This window comes from Musa acuminata, chromosome BXJ2-1, assembly GCF_036884655.1.
Source record: "Musa acuminata AAA Group cultivar baxijiao chromosome BXJ2-1, Cavendish_Baxijiao_AAA, whole genome shotgun sequence".
Taxonomy (NCBI): Eukaryota; Viridiplantae; Streptophyta; class Magnoliopsida; order Zingiberales; family Musaceae; genus Musa; species Musa acuminata.
In genome coordinates, this window is record NC_088338.1 from 38,894,535 (window position 1) to 38,912,101 (window position 17,567).

The following is a 17,567-nucleotide window of genomic DNA, read 5'->3' on the forward strand; positions in this document are numbered from 1 at the left end:
AAGTAACAATAAAATAAAGTTGAAGAATAATTTACTAAATAAATCGATGAGTTTGGAAATGTTATACAAACTTATAAACGAAAAATTTTCATAATAAAATGTTACTTCTACTATAAGAAAGATCATGTTAAAAAGTACTATAAGGTTTTGTTCAATAGAAAAGGGTATAAACTTTAATCTAATAGTCATGTTAATATCACGTATCGTCTTAGGAAGGCTAATGTAGTTGCTGATGTCTTAAACAGAAATATTTTTAGTCTTGTAGCCTATATGAATATTCAAAGAAATTCTATGATGATAGAGCATCGTAGAATTGGTAAACTTAAAACTTTAACTTTTATCGGAGATAAATAAAGATTTTCTTGCATGTCTGATAACATAATTATATTTGGTAAAAAAGGTTAAAAAGGGTCAGAAAGAAGATGCATATCTTCATATGATAGTTAAGGAGATAACTCAAGGATCTAGACCCGAATTCCTCTAAACCGAAGATAGTTCTATTACATTCCACAACTGACTTTGTGTTCCTGAAAGCCATCTAGTAAATATGCAATTATTGGAGGAGACACACAGATCAAAATTTAATATCTATCCCGAAACTACTAAGATGTATCGAGATTTATGCCAAAACTACTAGTGGTGTGGTATGAAGAGAGATACAATACAGTTTGTTTCTAAATGTTTGATATGCCAACAGGTGAAAGCAGAACATCAAGTACCTGCGGAAAAATTGCAAAGGATTTCGATTCATGAATGGAAGTGAGAGCAAGTCACTATGGATTTTATGATAGAATTACCCGAATAGATATGACAGAATTTGGATAGTAATATATAGACTTACTAAATATGCTCACTTCCTCCCTATTAACAAGAAGTTTTCATTGGATAAACTAGCGGGCTTATATATTAAGGAGATTATTCGATATAATGGAGTTCCAGTTAGCATTATCTCAAATAGATATCCAAGATTTACCTCTAAGTTTTGGAAAAGTTTACAAATTAAGCATTCGGATGGCGACGACAAGATGCGTCTAGTGGCCGACTTTAGAGTCAGGAAGAACATCCATGTTGATATGACAATCGATGTGGAAGAAAAATCAGTCTTTGCGAAGCAAAGTGGTGTCACCGACGCTCCCGAGGAAGACAGGAGATTAGATGGTTGGTTGTCGAGGGAAAAGAAAAAGCTCACTTCTTTGATACTATAATAGAAAATATGTTTTTATGAAGTTTATTGATATATTCATCTTATTTATATAGATTATGAGAGAGGATTTTTCTCAACAAAGTAGTGAGATTTTTTAGTACCGGAGAAATCTTATCTAAAATTTTATTATTTTATTGAGGGTAATCCTCTATCCTATATAAATAAGAAGAATATATCAATAAATTTTATAAAATATATCTTCTATCAACTATTATTAAAAAATAATTTTCTTTATTATGTGTAGACTGATAGGATGTTCCATCACTGGATGCATCATTAATTATTTGACATGTCCCCCTTTATTCTTTTTGGCTTAGTCAAATCTGCAACATGATCTTAAATATGAAATTAGCCAAACGACAATTATTTGTTCATAAACAATAGAAATCTTATTTGTTACAACACATTTAAACAGTCACGCATACTTGAAGGATTTGAAATCATCGTAATTGTGGAAGATAATCTTTTCTCGAGGAACAAAGCCTTCATCAGGAATACATTTGTTACAACCCAAGTGATCATCACTTTGCATCAGGTACTACATAAGCAACCATAGAGATATCTGTCTCATTAAACTGTGGAGCTTAGACCATTGACCTAAAATATTTAATCTCAAGGTAATCATAATAAACTCATTTTGGTTCTTATAAGTTTTGTCAAGTTTTAATCAACTTCTTATACTTTCTCACCTAAGAGTTCGATGTCCTTATCGAAGATTAACATAACGTATGATGATGCACATTAGATATAACTCGAACTAATATAGTTTCTGCTTAGTAGCAGCTCCATGGTGATGATGGAGATGATGTGCTCTCTAGCTAGCCTCATTAGTAAGTAGTTTATTTCTACTTAAACCTCTCATAATATTGAATAAGCTCTAATATTATTTATGGTGATTTGACTCACAATACAAATTGACTTATTAATTTATTTAGCGTAAACTATAATCAAATCAAATATTTAATTTAATAATCAATTTTTATTTTCTTATTTATCATTATAATTTAAAAAATATTAATCTTATTCCCTTATTTATCATTGTGAATTAGAAAATAACTATTAAGCATTTCAAATACGATAATATCATATTTGTTAATATATTAAATAAAAATAATTTATATTAAATAAACATAAAAATTAAGTAATTTTTTATTTTAATGGAGACTCACCTCGTCCTATCTAAGGAGAGGGGTTTCAATCTTTCATTCATCACCTATCCCAACAACAGGAGGAACAAGGAATTACATCATGTTGAGGAGAGATAGGTTTTCATATATTTCTTGAAAATAAAAGTTTTTATTTTGATTCCTTAAATATTAAAATTTTTATAGTTTTAAAACATTTATCAACCCTTTTAATGTCAAAATATTTATTATTAGATTAAAATATATTATATAAAGCTTTTAAGGGATTCTTCAATCCTCTTTAAAGGTTTTTATTTTGGATTTAAACATAATGAAATTATACTGAATATAGAATATTTAATTTTTCATATTTGGATTAAGAATGTTATTTACTTGGATTGCAGTTTATCTTTTAATCTTATTTGGATTAAAATATACTATGAGTAGTTCAAAAAAAATTTTAATCCTTTAAATATTAATTTTTTTATTGTTAGATTATAATATATTATATAAATTTTTTTATCCCTTTTAATATTTAATTTTTTATTGTTTGATTCGATCATGTTGAAATTATTCATATCATATGTATTGAAAGTATGATTTCTAATTAATTAAGAATATCATTTCCTTATATTAGAGTTTATCTTTCAATTTTATTTTTTAATCTGTTATTATGTTTTAATATATTATTATTAGTGAATATATGTTGTCATAATTCGATATTGATGAAATTCGATAGAAATAGGGTTAAAACAACTCACAAGCCAAACCCAACCTATAGGTCAGGTCATAGCCCATTGGTTCGGCCTAGTCAGCAAACCAAACCCAATCCATAGGCTAGGCCCAACCCGTGGGTTAGGCCCTAGCTCGTAGGCTAACCTAGCCCAACCCAACATGGGTAGTCATGTATGGCGCATATGACCAGTCCATGGGCCAAGAGTGGCCCAACCTGGTGTGATGCACATGACTAGTATATGGGTTGGCCTAGTCTAGCCTAATATTTTTATTAGATTTGAGCCCAAATATTGATTGAAACTAAATCGGACTTGATTAGTCTAGATCGATTCAGGGTGATTCTGAATTGATTGACTTATTCAAATTAGTTTTACCTAATTTGAACCTAATATAGTTCAAATTATACTAGTCTAGGGTAGTTCCAAACTATTTAAATGAGAATTAGAGATTAGTTCAACTAGATTCTAGTTAAATCGAGTTTAATGTGATCGATTGATCTATGATTCAAGTCAATTGAGAGCTATTGGTAGTATTTGACATAAATGATGTTTAAAAGAGATGCTTATGATGTGTTATTTTATCTCGACATAGACATGACCAGTATATGATAATGTTTTACCCTGTTGAGGGTAGGTAAGGCGATTCTATTCGGGGATTAGTGGGCCATCAGACATGACGGTTGGACGATTCCTCCATCCGTTGTTGGGAGGAACGTGTCCCCACTTTGGCAGGTGAGGGACACCACTCCATCCGCTATTAGGAGTGCGATATGAGTTTGCCTCCATCCGCTATTGGGAGAACACAAACTCATCCCATAGGATAAAGTCTCTTTATCTACTATTGGGGGAGTGTTCCTTCGGGTATTTGATATACACTAATGGGATGGTTAATTTTTTATTATGTATTCATTTTGAGTTAACTTTTGAGGTTCCTATTCAGTGTTGTTAAATTTTTTTTATTTTTTATTTTTAGAGCAACCTTCCACTAGCACTAAATCAGATTCTAATGGAGAGCGAACCTTCCTCTACCACTAGGTAGAGCCACTTGGATGATTCACCGAGTTAACATCACTATGTTTACTTTTAAACTTATGATTTGATGAATAAATTAATTATAATAAATTTTTATAAATTATGAATAAAGTGATGTTTATCTACTTAGCTCTGAATGTGTGGAAAGATGTGATCCTAAAAAAAAAATCCTAGATGTGATATCTTTTTATGGTATCAGATCATGGTCTAGAGTCTGTAGGTGTTGAAGTCCCTTGATTGATTTTGACCGATAATTGTCTTTAACCTATTATAGGAGTAATGGAGCTAATTCTAGAGAATAGCGATCTTGTCGGTCAGGGTGCTTGTGGTCACAATGCTACTAGTCTACCACTCGGTGAGATATTCGAGCAAACAATAACTTTGAAGTTCCACGTATCATAGAGCAAACTCAGTCCTCACGTATACTTATCACTGATTATGTGCCAGCTTCTCCGACTTCACAAAGTTCATCTCATGCCCTAACACCCATCAATGTTCCAAATGACATACACAGAGTCCTCAATACTATTAAGGGATACTTTGAGCGTCAAGAGGAGCAAGATGGAGTTCCGCGGGGTGGAAATAATACCTTGGATTACTTTAATAGATTGAGACCACCAGTTTTTGAGAGCAAACCAGATGTAATATTTGCTGGACGTTAGATTCGTCAAGTGGAGAAGATATTCGAAGCTATCAAATGTAAGGAAAATCAGAAGGTGTCTTTCGCTTCTTTTCTTTTGGAAGGAAAAGCAAACACATGGTGGATCTAAGAAATGAGGATGTTAGAGGCTGGAGGTAATATGGTAACTTGGGAGCAATTTAAGGATGCATTTTATGAGCAGTTCTTTCATGATTTAGTTCACTTTGAGAAGCAACAAGAGTTCTTTAGCATCCACTAGGGAAGTAGAACTATAATAGAATATGATCATTAGCTGGCCCAATTCTCTCCACATATTTCTTTCAATGAAAATCAAAGAGCTCGTTATTTTGAGAGGGGACTTTGATCATCAATTAAAAAATCCGTTATAGTATTGATTTAACAAATATATGCTGAAGTGTTAAATCGAGCTCTAGTGGTGGAGAAATTAGATAATGAACTACAACAAGCAAAGAATCAAAAGTGATCTTTTAGTACTACACCATCTGCCTATGTGGGATCACATTCTAGACCCTCAAAAAAAGGCAAAGGCAAATAGTTTGGGCATCAATAAATAGGAGCTCTTAGTAATTAAGTCATCATAAGATGTTATTTCTATAGGAAGATAGATCATGTTTCCACCTCATGCCCCATGGGATAGTATGTACGTTTTTATTGTCAACAACCGAGGCACATGTCAAAGGACTACCCTCGGAAGCAACATCAATACCGAGCTCCACCCCAAACAATTAGACAGCAATAGCTAGGACCTAGAGAGGGAGGTAGATCGAGAGTCTATGCACCGACCCATCAAGATGTTGAACCGTCGGGATCTATTATTTAAGGTATCATCATACTCTATGGTATGCCTGCATCTATGCTTATCGATTCTAGTTCTACGCATTCTTTTATATCACCTTATTTTGCTATGAAACTATATAAGAATCGTGAGACAATCAGTAATGCATTAATAGTAATAACACCAGTTGAAAACTTTTTGACAGTTGATTAGATATATAGAAATTGTATTATTACCATTGAAAGTCACAATTTGCTAGTAGATCTTATTCTATTAGAATTTCAAGATTTCGATGCTTAGTTATGGATTGGCTTTCAGCATACCATCCAAGTGTCGATTGTTTCCAGAAGACTTTCTCATCCCTAGATCAACCACCTTTCAAGTTCATTGGGATTCAAGAAAAGCTCCCTACTATTATTTCAGCCTTGAATGCTATCCAACTATTACCGAAAGGATGTCAGGGGTACTTGGCCTTCATTTCTGGAGAAGAATCTAAGAAGCTAGTATTAAAGGATACCCCCATTGTATGAGATTTTCCAGATGTTTTTCCAGAAGATTTACTTGCACTGCTACCAAACAAGCAGATTGAATTTACAATTGATCTTCTACCTGGTACCACACCTATTTCTAAACCCACATATAGAATGACACTAATTGAATTGGAGTAAAAGAAATAGATCCATAAGCTTTTGGACAAGGGTTTTATTCAATCTACTGTATTACCTTAGGGTGCTCATATTCTATTTTTGAAGAAGAAAGAGAATCCATGCAGCTATACATCAATTATAGACAACTCAACCATGTGACTATAAGGAATAAATATCCCCTTCCTCGAATAGATGACATATCTGATCAAATTCAAGGTACTTAGGTATACTCAAAGATTGATTTGAGATCCGGGTATCATCAATTAAAGATAAAGGAAGGAGACATAGCAAATTGCTTTTAGAACAAGATATAGTCATTATGAATTCTTAGTAATACCCATCGAACTCACAAATGCATCGGTTGCTTTCATAGATCTCATAAATAGGTTGTTTCATCCTTATCTTGATAAATTTATAATTGTATTAATTGATGATGTCTTGATCTACTCTAAAAGTAGGGCAGAACATGAACACCATCTTAAGATAGTTTTGGAAGTTGTAAGATAAGAGAAACTATATGTCAAATTAAGTAAGTGCAATTTCGGGCTCAATGAAGTTATGTTTCTCGGTCATGTAATTTTGAGTGCTGGTATATCTATTAACTCTCACAAGATTGAAGCTATTATAAAATGGAAGCAATCTTCTAATGTTTCAGATATTAGAAGCTTCTTAGGTTTAGTTGGATACTATAGAAAATTCGTAGAAGGCTTTTAAAAAATAGCAACACTCTTGACCAGGTTCACACAAAAAAATATAAAGTTCGTGTGGGATGATAAATGTCAATGAAATTTTTAAGAATTAAAGAATAAATTAACTAGTAGTCCTATCTTAGTGATTTCTTTAGGGGGAGAAGGTTTTGTAGTATATAGTGATGCCTCACTATAATGGCTTGGTTGTGTTCTATTGTAAAATGAGCGGATAGTTGCTTATGCATCTAGGCAATTAAAGCCTCATAAGAAGAACTATCCTACTTATGACTTAGAACTAGCAACTATTTTTTTTGTATTAAAAATTTAGAGGCATTATCTTTATAGACAAACTTTTGAAATCTTCACATATCATAAGAGTCTCAAATATATTTTCATACAGAAATATTTAAATATGAGACAAAGAAGATGGTTGGACTTTTTAAAAGATTATGATTTTAATATCACCTATCATCCTAGGAAGGCTAATGTGGTTGTTGATGTCTTAAATAAAAATACTTTTAGTCTTGTAGCCTATATAAATATTCAAAGAAACTCTATGATGACAGAGTTGGTAAACTTAAAACTTCAACTTTTATCGGAGGAAAATAAAGATTTTCTTGCATGTCTGATGACACAATCATATTTGGTAGAAAAGATTAAAGAAGATAAAAAAGAAGATGTATATCTTTATATGATAGTTAAGGAGATAGCTCAAGAATCTAGATCTGAATTCCTTCAAGCCGAAGATGGTTCTATTACATTCCATAACCAATTTTATGTTCCCAAAAGCCATCCAATAAAGATGCAATTATTGGATGAGGCACACACATTAAAATTTAATATCTATCCCGGGACTACCAAGATGTATCGGGATTTATGCTAAAACTACTGGTGGCATGGTATAAAGAGAGATATAATAGAGTTTGTTTCTAAATGTCTGATATGCTAGTAGGTGAAGGTAGAATATCGAGTATCTATGGGAAAATTGCAAAGGATTTCGATTCTTAAATGAAAGTAGGAGTAAGTCACTATGGATTTTGTGATAGGATTACCTAAGACTGTGAAAGGATATGATGGAATTTGGGTAATAATAGATAGAGTTACTAAATCTGCTTACTTCCTCCCTATTAACAAGAAGTTTTTATTGGATAAACTAGCAAGCTTATATATTAAAGAGATTATTCGATATGATGAGGTTCTAGTTAGCATTATCTCATATAGAGAATCAAGGTTCACCTCTAAGTTTTGGGGAAGTCTATAAAAATCTTTAGGCACACAATTAAAATTTAATATAGCTTTTCACCCCCAAATTGATGGCGAATCTAAAAGGACAATACGAACTCTTTGAAGACCTCTTAAGAGTATGTGTTTTGGATTTTGGTGGAAGTTGGGATATGCACTTACACCTAATTAAGTTTTCTTATAATAATAGTTACTACTCTAGTATACAGATAGTCATATTTGAAGCTCTTTATGGAAGAAAGTGCAGATCACTTGTATACTAGGATGAGGTAGGAGAATAGAAACTTTTGGGACCTCAATTAATTTAAAAAGATACTAATAATATTCAAATTATATGCTAAAGATTATTAACCATTTAAAGTCACAAGAAAAGTTATGTAAATCAAAGGAGAAGAGATCTAGAGTTCAAAGTTGGTGAGCACATCTTCTTGAAAGTATCACCAACCAAGAAAGTCATGAGGTTTAGTCAAAGGATGAAGTTAGCCTCTAGATTCATTGGCTCATTTGAGATCTTACAAAAGATCAACCCTATGGCATACAGATTGGCATTGCCCCCGGTTTTGGCTTGCATCCATAATGTATTTCATATGTCTATGCTTTGAAGTTATATCATGGATCTTTCACATATCATATCTTACCAACCTCTATAACTAAGAGATGATGACACTTTTGTAGAATAACCAATCGAGATCTTGGAAAGAAAAAAATATGTTCTAAGGAATAAAATTATAGATTTTGTAAAGATTTATTGACAACATCATTCAAACCAAGAGGCAACGTAAGAAAGAGAAAAAGATATGCGAGAAGGAAGAAATATAATCAAATCAAATATTTAGTTTAGGAATCAACTTTTATTTTCTTACTTCTCATTCTAATTTAGGAAATATTAATCTTATTTCCTTATTTATCATTGCGAATTAGAAAATGACTATTAAGCATTTCAAATACGATGATATTGTATTTGTTAGTATATTAAATAAAAATAATTTATATTAAATAAATATAAAAATTAAGAAAAACTTTCTTTAATGGAGACACACCTTCTTTTATTTAAAGAGAGGGATTTCTTTCTTTCGTTTCTCACCTAGCCGAGTAGTAGGAGGAACGAGGAGTTACATCTTATTGAGGAGAAGTAGGTTTCTCTATATTTTTTTAAAGTAAAAGTTTTTATTTTAATTCCTTAAATGTTAAAATTTTTATAGTTTGAAAATATTTATTAATCCTTTTAATATCAAAATATTTATTATTAGATTAAAATATATTATCTAAAGTTTCGAAAGGATTCTTCAATCCTCTTTAAAGGTTTTTATTTTAGATTTAAAAATACTAAAATTATACATGTTATTGTTATGTATTGAATGCATGATATCTAATTTTTATATTTAGATTAAGAATGTTATTGCCTCGTATTGTAATTTACCTTTTAATCTTATATGGATTAAAATATACTATGAGTAGTTCAAAAATATTTCTTAATCCTTTAAATATTAAAATTTTTATTATTAGATTATAATATATTATCTAAAAATTTTTTTCCCTTTTAAGATTTAGAATTTTATTATTTGATTAGATCATGTTGAAATTATTTATGTCATATGTATTGAAAATATGATTTCTAATTCTTATAGAATTAAGAATGTTATTTCCTTGTATTGAAGTTTATCTTTCAATTTTATTTTTAAATTTGTTATTATGTTTTAATTTATTATTGTTAGTAAATATATATTGTCATAATATTGATGAAATTGAATAAAAATAGGGTTAAAATAGCTTGCAAGCCAGGCCCAACTCACAAGTCAAGCCACATCCCACTAGCTAGGCCTCGTCAACAGACCAAGCCTAGCCTGTAGGCCAAGCCCAACCCAACATGGATAGTCATATGCGATATATATGACTAGTCCATGGGCCAGGGTTGGCCCAACCTAGTGTAATGCATGCATAATCATGTGTAGTGCACATGACCAGTATATGGGTTGGCCTAGCCTAACCAAATATTATCATTTGATTTGAGCCTAAACATTGATTAGACTAAATTAGACTTGATTAGTCTAGATCGATTTATGGTGATTATGAATTGATTGACTTATTTAAGTTAGTTTTACCTAATTTAGTCCAAATTATACTAGTCTAGGGTGGTTCTAAACTAGTAGAATTAGAGATCGATTCAACCATATTCTAGTTAAATTGAGTTTAATGTGATCGATTAAACTAGGGTTCAAGTCAATTGAGGGTCATTAGTAGTATTTGACATAAATGATGTTTAAAGAGATATTTTTGATGTGTTACTTTATCCTGACATAGATATGACCAGTATAAGATAATGTTGTTACCATGCTGAGGGCAAGTAGGGCGATTCCCTTTGGGGATTAGCGGGCCGTCAAACGTAACAGTTGAACGGTTCCTCTATCCGCTGTTAGGAGGAACGTGTCCCCACTTTGGCGGATGAGGGATACCACTCCATCTGTTATTGGGAGTGTGATATGAGTTTGTCTCTATCTGCTATTGGGATTAGCGGACCGTCAGACGTAACAATTAGACGGTTCCTCTATCCGCTATTAGGAGGAATGTGCCCCCACTTTGACGAACGAGGGACACCACTTCATTTGTTGTTGGGAGTGTGATATGAGTTTGTCTCCATCTGTTATTGGGAGAATACAAACTCATCCTATAGGATAAAGTCTTTCAATCCATTATTGGAGGAGTGCTTATTCGAGTATTTGATACATTCCAATATGTATTAATTTTGTGTTAACTTTTAGGTTTCTACTTAGCATTTAAATTTTTTTATTTTTGATTTTCAGAATAACCTCCCACTAGCACTAAATCGGATTCTAGTAAAGAGTGGACCTTCATTTACCGCTAAATAAAGCCATTTGGATAATTCATCAAGTTAATATCACTTTGTATACTTTTTTTGATGAATAAATAAATTATAATAAAAATTTATAAATTATAATAAAAAATTATAAATTATAAATAAAATGATATTTATCTAGTGATACTGAAAAAAAATAATAAGATGTGACAGAATATTATATTTTGAGGGTATGCAACTAATAAAGAAAAAAATAAAAAAATGGTGTGTTATAACTTTTAAAATATTTGTTCTAAAAATTGTGATAATTCTCATTCTTTATCAAACGTACTCAGCACAAGAACACCTATCATTCTTTTTCAGGATTGATACAAACATCAAACCCGAGTAGAAGATAATTTGTAATGACAGAGATCTTAAACAATTATTTGGTATCTCAATAGCAAAATGCAGTTGAACTTTCTATCTGTCATGCTCCACCAGAATGACTGGAATATACAAAACCTTTCTTTAATGAACTCGCAGAAACATACCAACCAGGAGAATCTCATATCAGTGTCTAGTAAATAGAGCTACCAAAGCTTTTATGATAACACCAATATAATGCTTTCCAGATGATTCAGAAGATTGCTATATGTATTTGGAGCTTTATGCTAAATCAACAATTAACATGGGAATTGCATTGTATAGTATTTTTTTTGAATACTTAAGTCACTAACCATTTCAAAAGTACCCTATAAAGGTAAAACCATCATCTAAATGCAAACTTATATACTGAAATTTAGGCACATAATATATATATTATGAGGAAGAAATAAGTAATCTTGAGTGTAATGATGTTAACAAAAGGTATAATAATGATTATAAACAAGAAATACTGAGAGGTCTATGGTGACTATCAGCTGTAGTAACTTTATTTGTTCCACAATGAAAAAGAATGTCTTTTAACAAATATATATTCTGGATAGTTGTATAATATATTGAGTGTATATAACATCATCACAATGTCTCGGCATTTGTTTGAGCCTTCATTTGATTGTATATAAAGCCATTTTATTTAGTCTTCATTTGATTGAGCCAGCCATCATTTCATGTAACGCATTTGGAGGGGCGAGATCGTAGTTCTACAAGATCTTTGAGGGCAGATCCGTCAAAGATCTTGAGAGCAGATCTTAATTTAGAAAAAGGTTATAAAAAGGCAGCAACGAGGTAGATCTTGAGAGCCACGGGATTCCAAAGAGAAGAAGGAGAACAAGGCAGAAAAGGAAGAGAAAGAAAGGGAAGAAGACAAGGACAACGCAGAGAGACTGTTCTCAATCATCTAGTAGTGTTCTCATCTCAGGTTAGATCAAATCTACAGTAGACTCTTGCTGTGATTACTTGGGGAGGTTTTAGATATTGTGGGCAGTGACGCTCTTGCTGTGATTACTTGGGGAGGTTTTAGATATTGTGGGCAGTGACGTGATCCTTGTATCCCAGTTATTCTCTTGTGGTTGTTGCTAGGGTTTAGGACAAGAGATTGAGATTTGTATATTCATTATTCTCATAGTGGATTATCTCTAGTTTGTCCCGTGGTTTTTACCCTTCACATTGAAGGGGTTTTCCACGTATATCTTGGTGTTCTGTTTGATTGTGTTTCTATTTAATTCCGCTGCGTATTATGGTCTTATAGTATTTGTTCATATACAAAGGTTATTGCTCTATATATCCCTATCATTTGGAGGGGCGAGATCATAGTTCTACAAGATCTTTGAGGGCAGATCCGTCACTTCGGAAGCAAACGATTGCTCGAAATAGTGGCCCCGGCACGTGAGCCTCTGTGCAGCACGTGCGAAAGCGATTCTTCTCGTGGTTTTTCCCGTACCCAACCTGTTGCTCCCCTTAGGTGGGTCCAAAAGAAACTTCATCATTTTGTCTAATCACTAAGCTGGTAGATTAAATGGTATCGGAATACAAGTAGGTGAAGTTCTGCTCTGTGGCGTATTCCTCTATTTAACCGCTCCGCTCCTCGTCTTCTTTTCTCACGTTTGTTGGAAGATGTTTCTGCAACAACCTATAGCTACGAACCCTTCTCTCTCTCTCTCTCTCTCTCTCTCTCTCTCTCTCTCTGATCTGATATAGAAGAAGAAAAAGAGGAGGAATCAAGAGAGGAGAGTTCGTATTTCTTCATCCGGATCGACGAAGAAGCTCCCAAGATTGCTTCTTTCTGCGGTATTCCTCGACCTGCTCCCTCGAATTAAGCTTGATTTCGTATTCCTTTTGCTCCCGATTACAGTCTTGCAGTCTTCTACACTGTGTCTTTCGATCTTCGTTCATTTTTAGCTCTCTGTGAGCTGATAGATGGATATACGATTGCTTTGCTAGTTGGTGGTGTTCGACGGATCGGATCGGATCGTCTTGGATGGAGACGCCGTGGGAAAAGGTCCGTCCGCATCTTTGATCGCTTTGTTTCTGTCCTTTTGTTTTGGTTGATGTGTAGATCGTACTATTTCCGGAGCATTTCTTCTTTCTTTGGACAACTCTAAGCAGATCTCCGAGTTCTTTGTACTGATCATAACGCGATTACTTCATTACGCTGTTCTTTTACCCCATCGATGTCATGCCATTGGATCTGCTCAACATCCTCAAGTTCTCTTCTTAGACCGCCTCTTGACTTCTCTGTTCTTTTCCATTTCTTCGTTAGACTCATCACGAGTCAAGATGAGCTTTCTTTACGACGACACACCATTTATTTGCTTGAAACAAAAAAAGACAAGAAACCATCTGATGCTTCTTTCTTGTCGGATTTGTTTCTCAATTCATACAGAGAGCGTAACAACTGCATTTGTTCCTTTCTCAATCCCAAACCAGAGGAAATCACAGAGAACGTAACAGCTGCTTCTGCAGCTCCGAAGCTCTCTCCCCCTATTTCCCGTCGCAACTTCTAACACTAGAAAAAATCTCTTTTCTCTTCGCCTTTTCCTCAGAGGAAGGGATCGAAACCGTCGGATCAAGATCCTACGGCTGGTCAGCTGTGAATGGACTGTCCCCGCGAGCAATCGCGGTGATGATTTGGGTTCGTGATTTTGGGTTTGTGGCGAGTCGTTATCGCGACGGGAAGATCGTATATTCCCGCAGCAAACGGAACCGAGAGAACGTGTGAGACGACGGGACTTGTGCAAGCGAATGCTTTACCTGCGTCACGATTTAATAAAAAATGAGGTCCATCTGGGTCCCATATGTACGGCAACTGGGTACCGACGCATGGAGTAGTAGGAAAAGTGCAGTTCTTTTCTCTCATTCGTTTGTTCGTTTGTTCCGTTTGCGTTGTCTGATGTGATAATGATATTAATAATGCTGATGTTTGTTTGTGGGGACAGCTGAAGTACTATTACTCGAAAAGGAATGACTCCACCGTATCGAAGGAACGGCAAGGGCAGTGGGCTTTCGGCGGACAGGCGCTGGCGGATGCCACTTCGAGACATGCATCCCCATGCGACGGTACGACCCCCCTTGACATCATCCGACCATCTTATTCGATACCCTGGTGGAGATCAATGCAACAGTGGGATAGGATGGGGGCAATCTGGGTAGTAACCGGTGGTACTCATCGATACATGGCGTTCATACTTTTTTTTGTAGGAGCACTCGAGCTGGACGCCTTCTACAAAATCGATCACGAAAAGCTTCCTCCCAAGTCCCCGATCCAGCTGAAAGCCATTCGAGTCGTAAAGGTTTCGATATTTCTTTCTTTTTAGTTCTTTGTTGATTGAAGCCTGTGCTGTAAATTGTGGTTGCTTAAAGTTTGTAGCTGGAACGTAGGTGTGCGAGGCGACGAAGCTGGAAGTGACGGTGAGCTTTCCGAGCACTCTTGCGCTACGGAACTACTTCGCTCTTTCGCCGGAGCCCGGCCGCGAACCGGAGCTGGACGAGAGGTTCGTCATGAGCTCGAACCAGGCCGCGAGGATACTTCGGTTGCCTGTGCCGCCGTCTGATTTGGAAGTACAGAAGCACTTACTTAGTTTCTGGCTGTCGAATTCCAACCTGTACGATTCTCCTCCATTTATAGGCCCCCCGGAATCGGTAATGGAGGTCGACGAGGTCGATAATCAAACATCACTTTTGGGCCACTGCCTCCTGACCATCAAGCAAGCAGGCTTTGTCGGATGGGGGATACGAAGGAAGGTTAAGTACATTGGGAGGCAGCGGGACATTTCGTGGTCGTCGCCTGAGGAAGAGAAGGAGGAAGTGCAAGCGGACGAGGAACAGCTGCACTCTGAAAAGAAGAGAAAGCGCGAGGTCGTTGAGGAGGAGAGGAAGAAGAATAATAAGAATAAAAGGGGAAAGAAGGGCGAGAATAAGAAGGAGAAGAAGAAAAAGCCCCGGCGCGACAGGGACGACAAGAGGAGGTACGAGGAGAAGCAGCAACAGGGGAAGGGGACGAGGGACCGGTGGTCGTCGGAGAGGTACGAGACGGCAGAGATGAAGCTGCTGGAGATCATGAAGGAGAAGGGGGCGGAGCTCGGGAAGCCCATAATGCGGCAGGCGTTGAGGGAGGAGGCGAGGAAGCACATCGGGGACACGGGCCTCCTGGACCATCTGCTGAAGCACATGGCGGGCAAGGTGGTGACCAACGGCACCGAGCGGTTCCGGAGGCGGCACAACTCGGAGGGCGCAATGGAGTACTGGCTGGAGCCAGCGGACTTCGTGGAGGTCCGCCAGAAGGCTGGGGTGGCGGACCCCTACTGGGTCCCGCCACCCGGGTGGAAGCCTGGCCATGCGCCTGCATGCCCCTGTGATGGTGAGATAAGGCAACTCAGAGAGGAATTATCACTTCTGAAGAGGTGCCTCTCTCTCTCTCTCTCTCTCTCTCTCTCTCTCTCTATACTCGTCTTAGTTGTAAACGTGCTTGACGAAGTAAAAGTGGCGCATGCAGGGATATGGACCATCTGAATTCACTGAAGCAATTGGAGAAGGTAGTTAACGAAGCCCAACCTGAACCTGAAAATGGCGGGAATACTTGGCAGGTGATTAAGCTTTCTTGGGCTTAAAATGTGGAAGATTTATTTCCAAGTTGCACGCAAGTTCACAATACTTGTCTTTAATTTCGAGTTCTTTATTAAAACTTAACTAAGAATAATATACATCAAGAACAGGTGAGCTTGTATCAATCCAGGATTACCACATTCATGCTTTTGCTTCGGTGGTTTATTTATTGTTCTCCTTTACCAATCTCCTTGACGGGTTCCAGGAGAACTGCAGGAGCTTGATGGAAAGGAATACCAAACTTGAAGAAGAAATAAGTGTCATTTTTATTTGTTTGCAGGGTTTGAAGGTACATTTACACGTGGTTTATTGCTTTGATTTCATTCAACACTTCTCCAGATGATTCTTTCTCTCCTTTTTTTTTTTTTGATTAATGCTCTACAGTGTATTTACCATAGTTCATTTCGGTTGTGTGCCGGGTAATGCAGGAAGAGATAAGACTTCTGAAGGAAGAGAAGGAAAAAAAGAACATGGAGATGGAGGCAATGAAAGAAGACAAAGGCGTGCAGTACGAAGGAGATGACACCATGCAACATGATGGAAATGAGAACAAAGGAGATGAGGACGCCAACGACGGCAACAGCAATTCCAATATCACTGACAGTATCATGAAAGACACAAACAACAACAGCAATAGCAACATAAGCAACCTATCCATTACAGCCGTCGATATAACTAAGAGTAGGAGCGCCACCACAAACAGCAAGAGGGTGGCGGCACGCCGGAGTGGGTTCAGGATCTGCAAGCCTCAGGGTACGTTCCTGTGGCCGGACATGTGGAGCAGTACCAGCAGCAGCGCCGCTGATGGTGGAGCCGGGGTGTGGCGTCCGCCGGGTTCGCAGGTGGTCCCCAACCCCATGATGACCACCATGACGACAGCGACCATAGAGGAGCATCTGATGCTGCTGGGTGGGGTCCCCACTCCTTCGTCGGCCTCTACCGCCACCTCGGCGCCCAGGCTCCTGCTACTGCCTTCTCCGGCGTCCCCAGCCCACACACATCCTCCAGAGGTCATGGCGGTCCCCCCGCCTCCTCCTCCACCTCATCATCACAACCACCATTTGCAGATGCTGCAACAAACGGGCGGCTCCTGCGACATCTGCCCTTCCGTCGTGTACCGTCACATGGTGGCACGCGTACTCTCTCTCTCTCTCTCTCTCTCTCTCTCTCTCTCTTTCTAACATTCTGTTGTAGGTTTGGGCGCAGACAACTTCACCAACAATGCTGCCTAGAGTTGGGGGTGGGCCGGAGGGGAACAAAAGATCCGAGGCGGCGGCTTCCTGGGACTCACACGAGGGAGGGAGAAGCGACATCGCCACTGATCTCTCCCTCGCCACGCCCTCCACCACCTACCGATGAACTAGTGCATCTCTTCTAGATACTTGGTGCTTTTACTACAACTACTACTACTACAATACTGCTCTTAGGGCTACATGTAGTACGTACACGTCCAAAACCTTAGGGATCATACCAGCATGCTTCGTTGCGTTACCCCATTCTGAGCATACTCAAATAGAAAGTCCCAAGGGCGGATGTAGCTTCTGTGATTTCTTACATGCATCTCCACATACGCTTCTGGGGCCTTATTAATCAGAACTAGTGCCTCTATCACGGATACA

At 36.8% G+C, this 17,567-nt stretch overlaps 1 protein-coding gene across 1 annotated transcript; it reads left to right on the forward strand.

Moving 5' to 3' along the window:
• The first annotated feature begins 1,025 nt into the window (after positions 1-1,025).
• Positions 1,026-17,307, forward strand: LOC135598265 (protein AMEIOTIC 1 homolog). Its single transcript, XM_065091798.1, has 8 exons — positions 1,026-1,158; positions 4,369-4,449; positions 4,542-4,735; positions 14,283-14,636; positions 14,725-15,746; positions 15,839-15,929; positions 16,377-17,084; positions 17,155-17,307. Exons 1-8 carry the CDS (start codon positions 1,026-1,028, stop codon positions 17,305-17,307), a joined length of 2,736 nt encoding a protein of 911 aa, XP_064947870.1.
• The last annotated feature ends 260 nt before the right edge of the window (positions 17,308-17,567 follow it).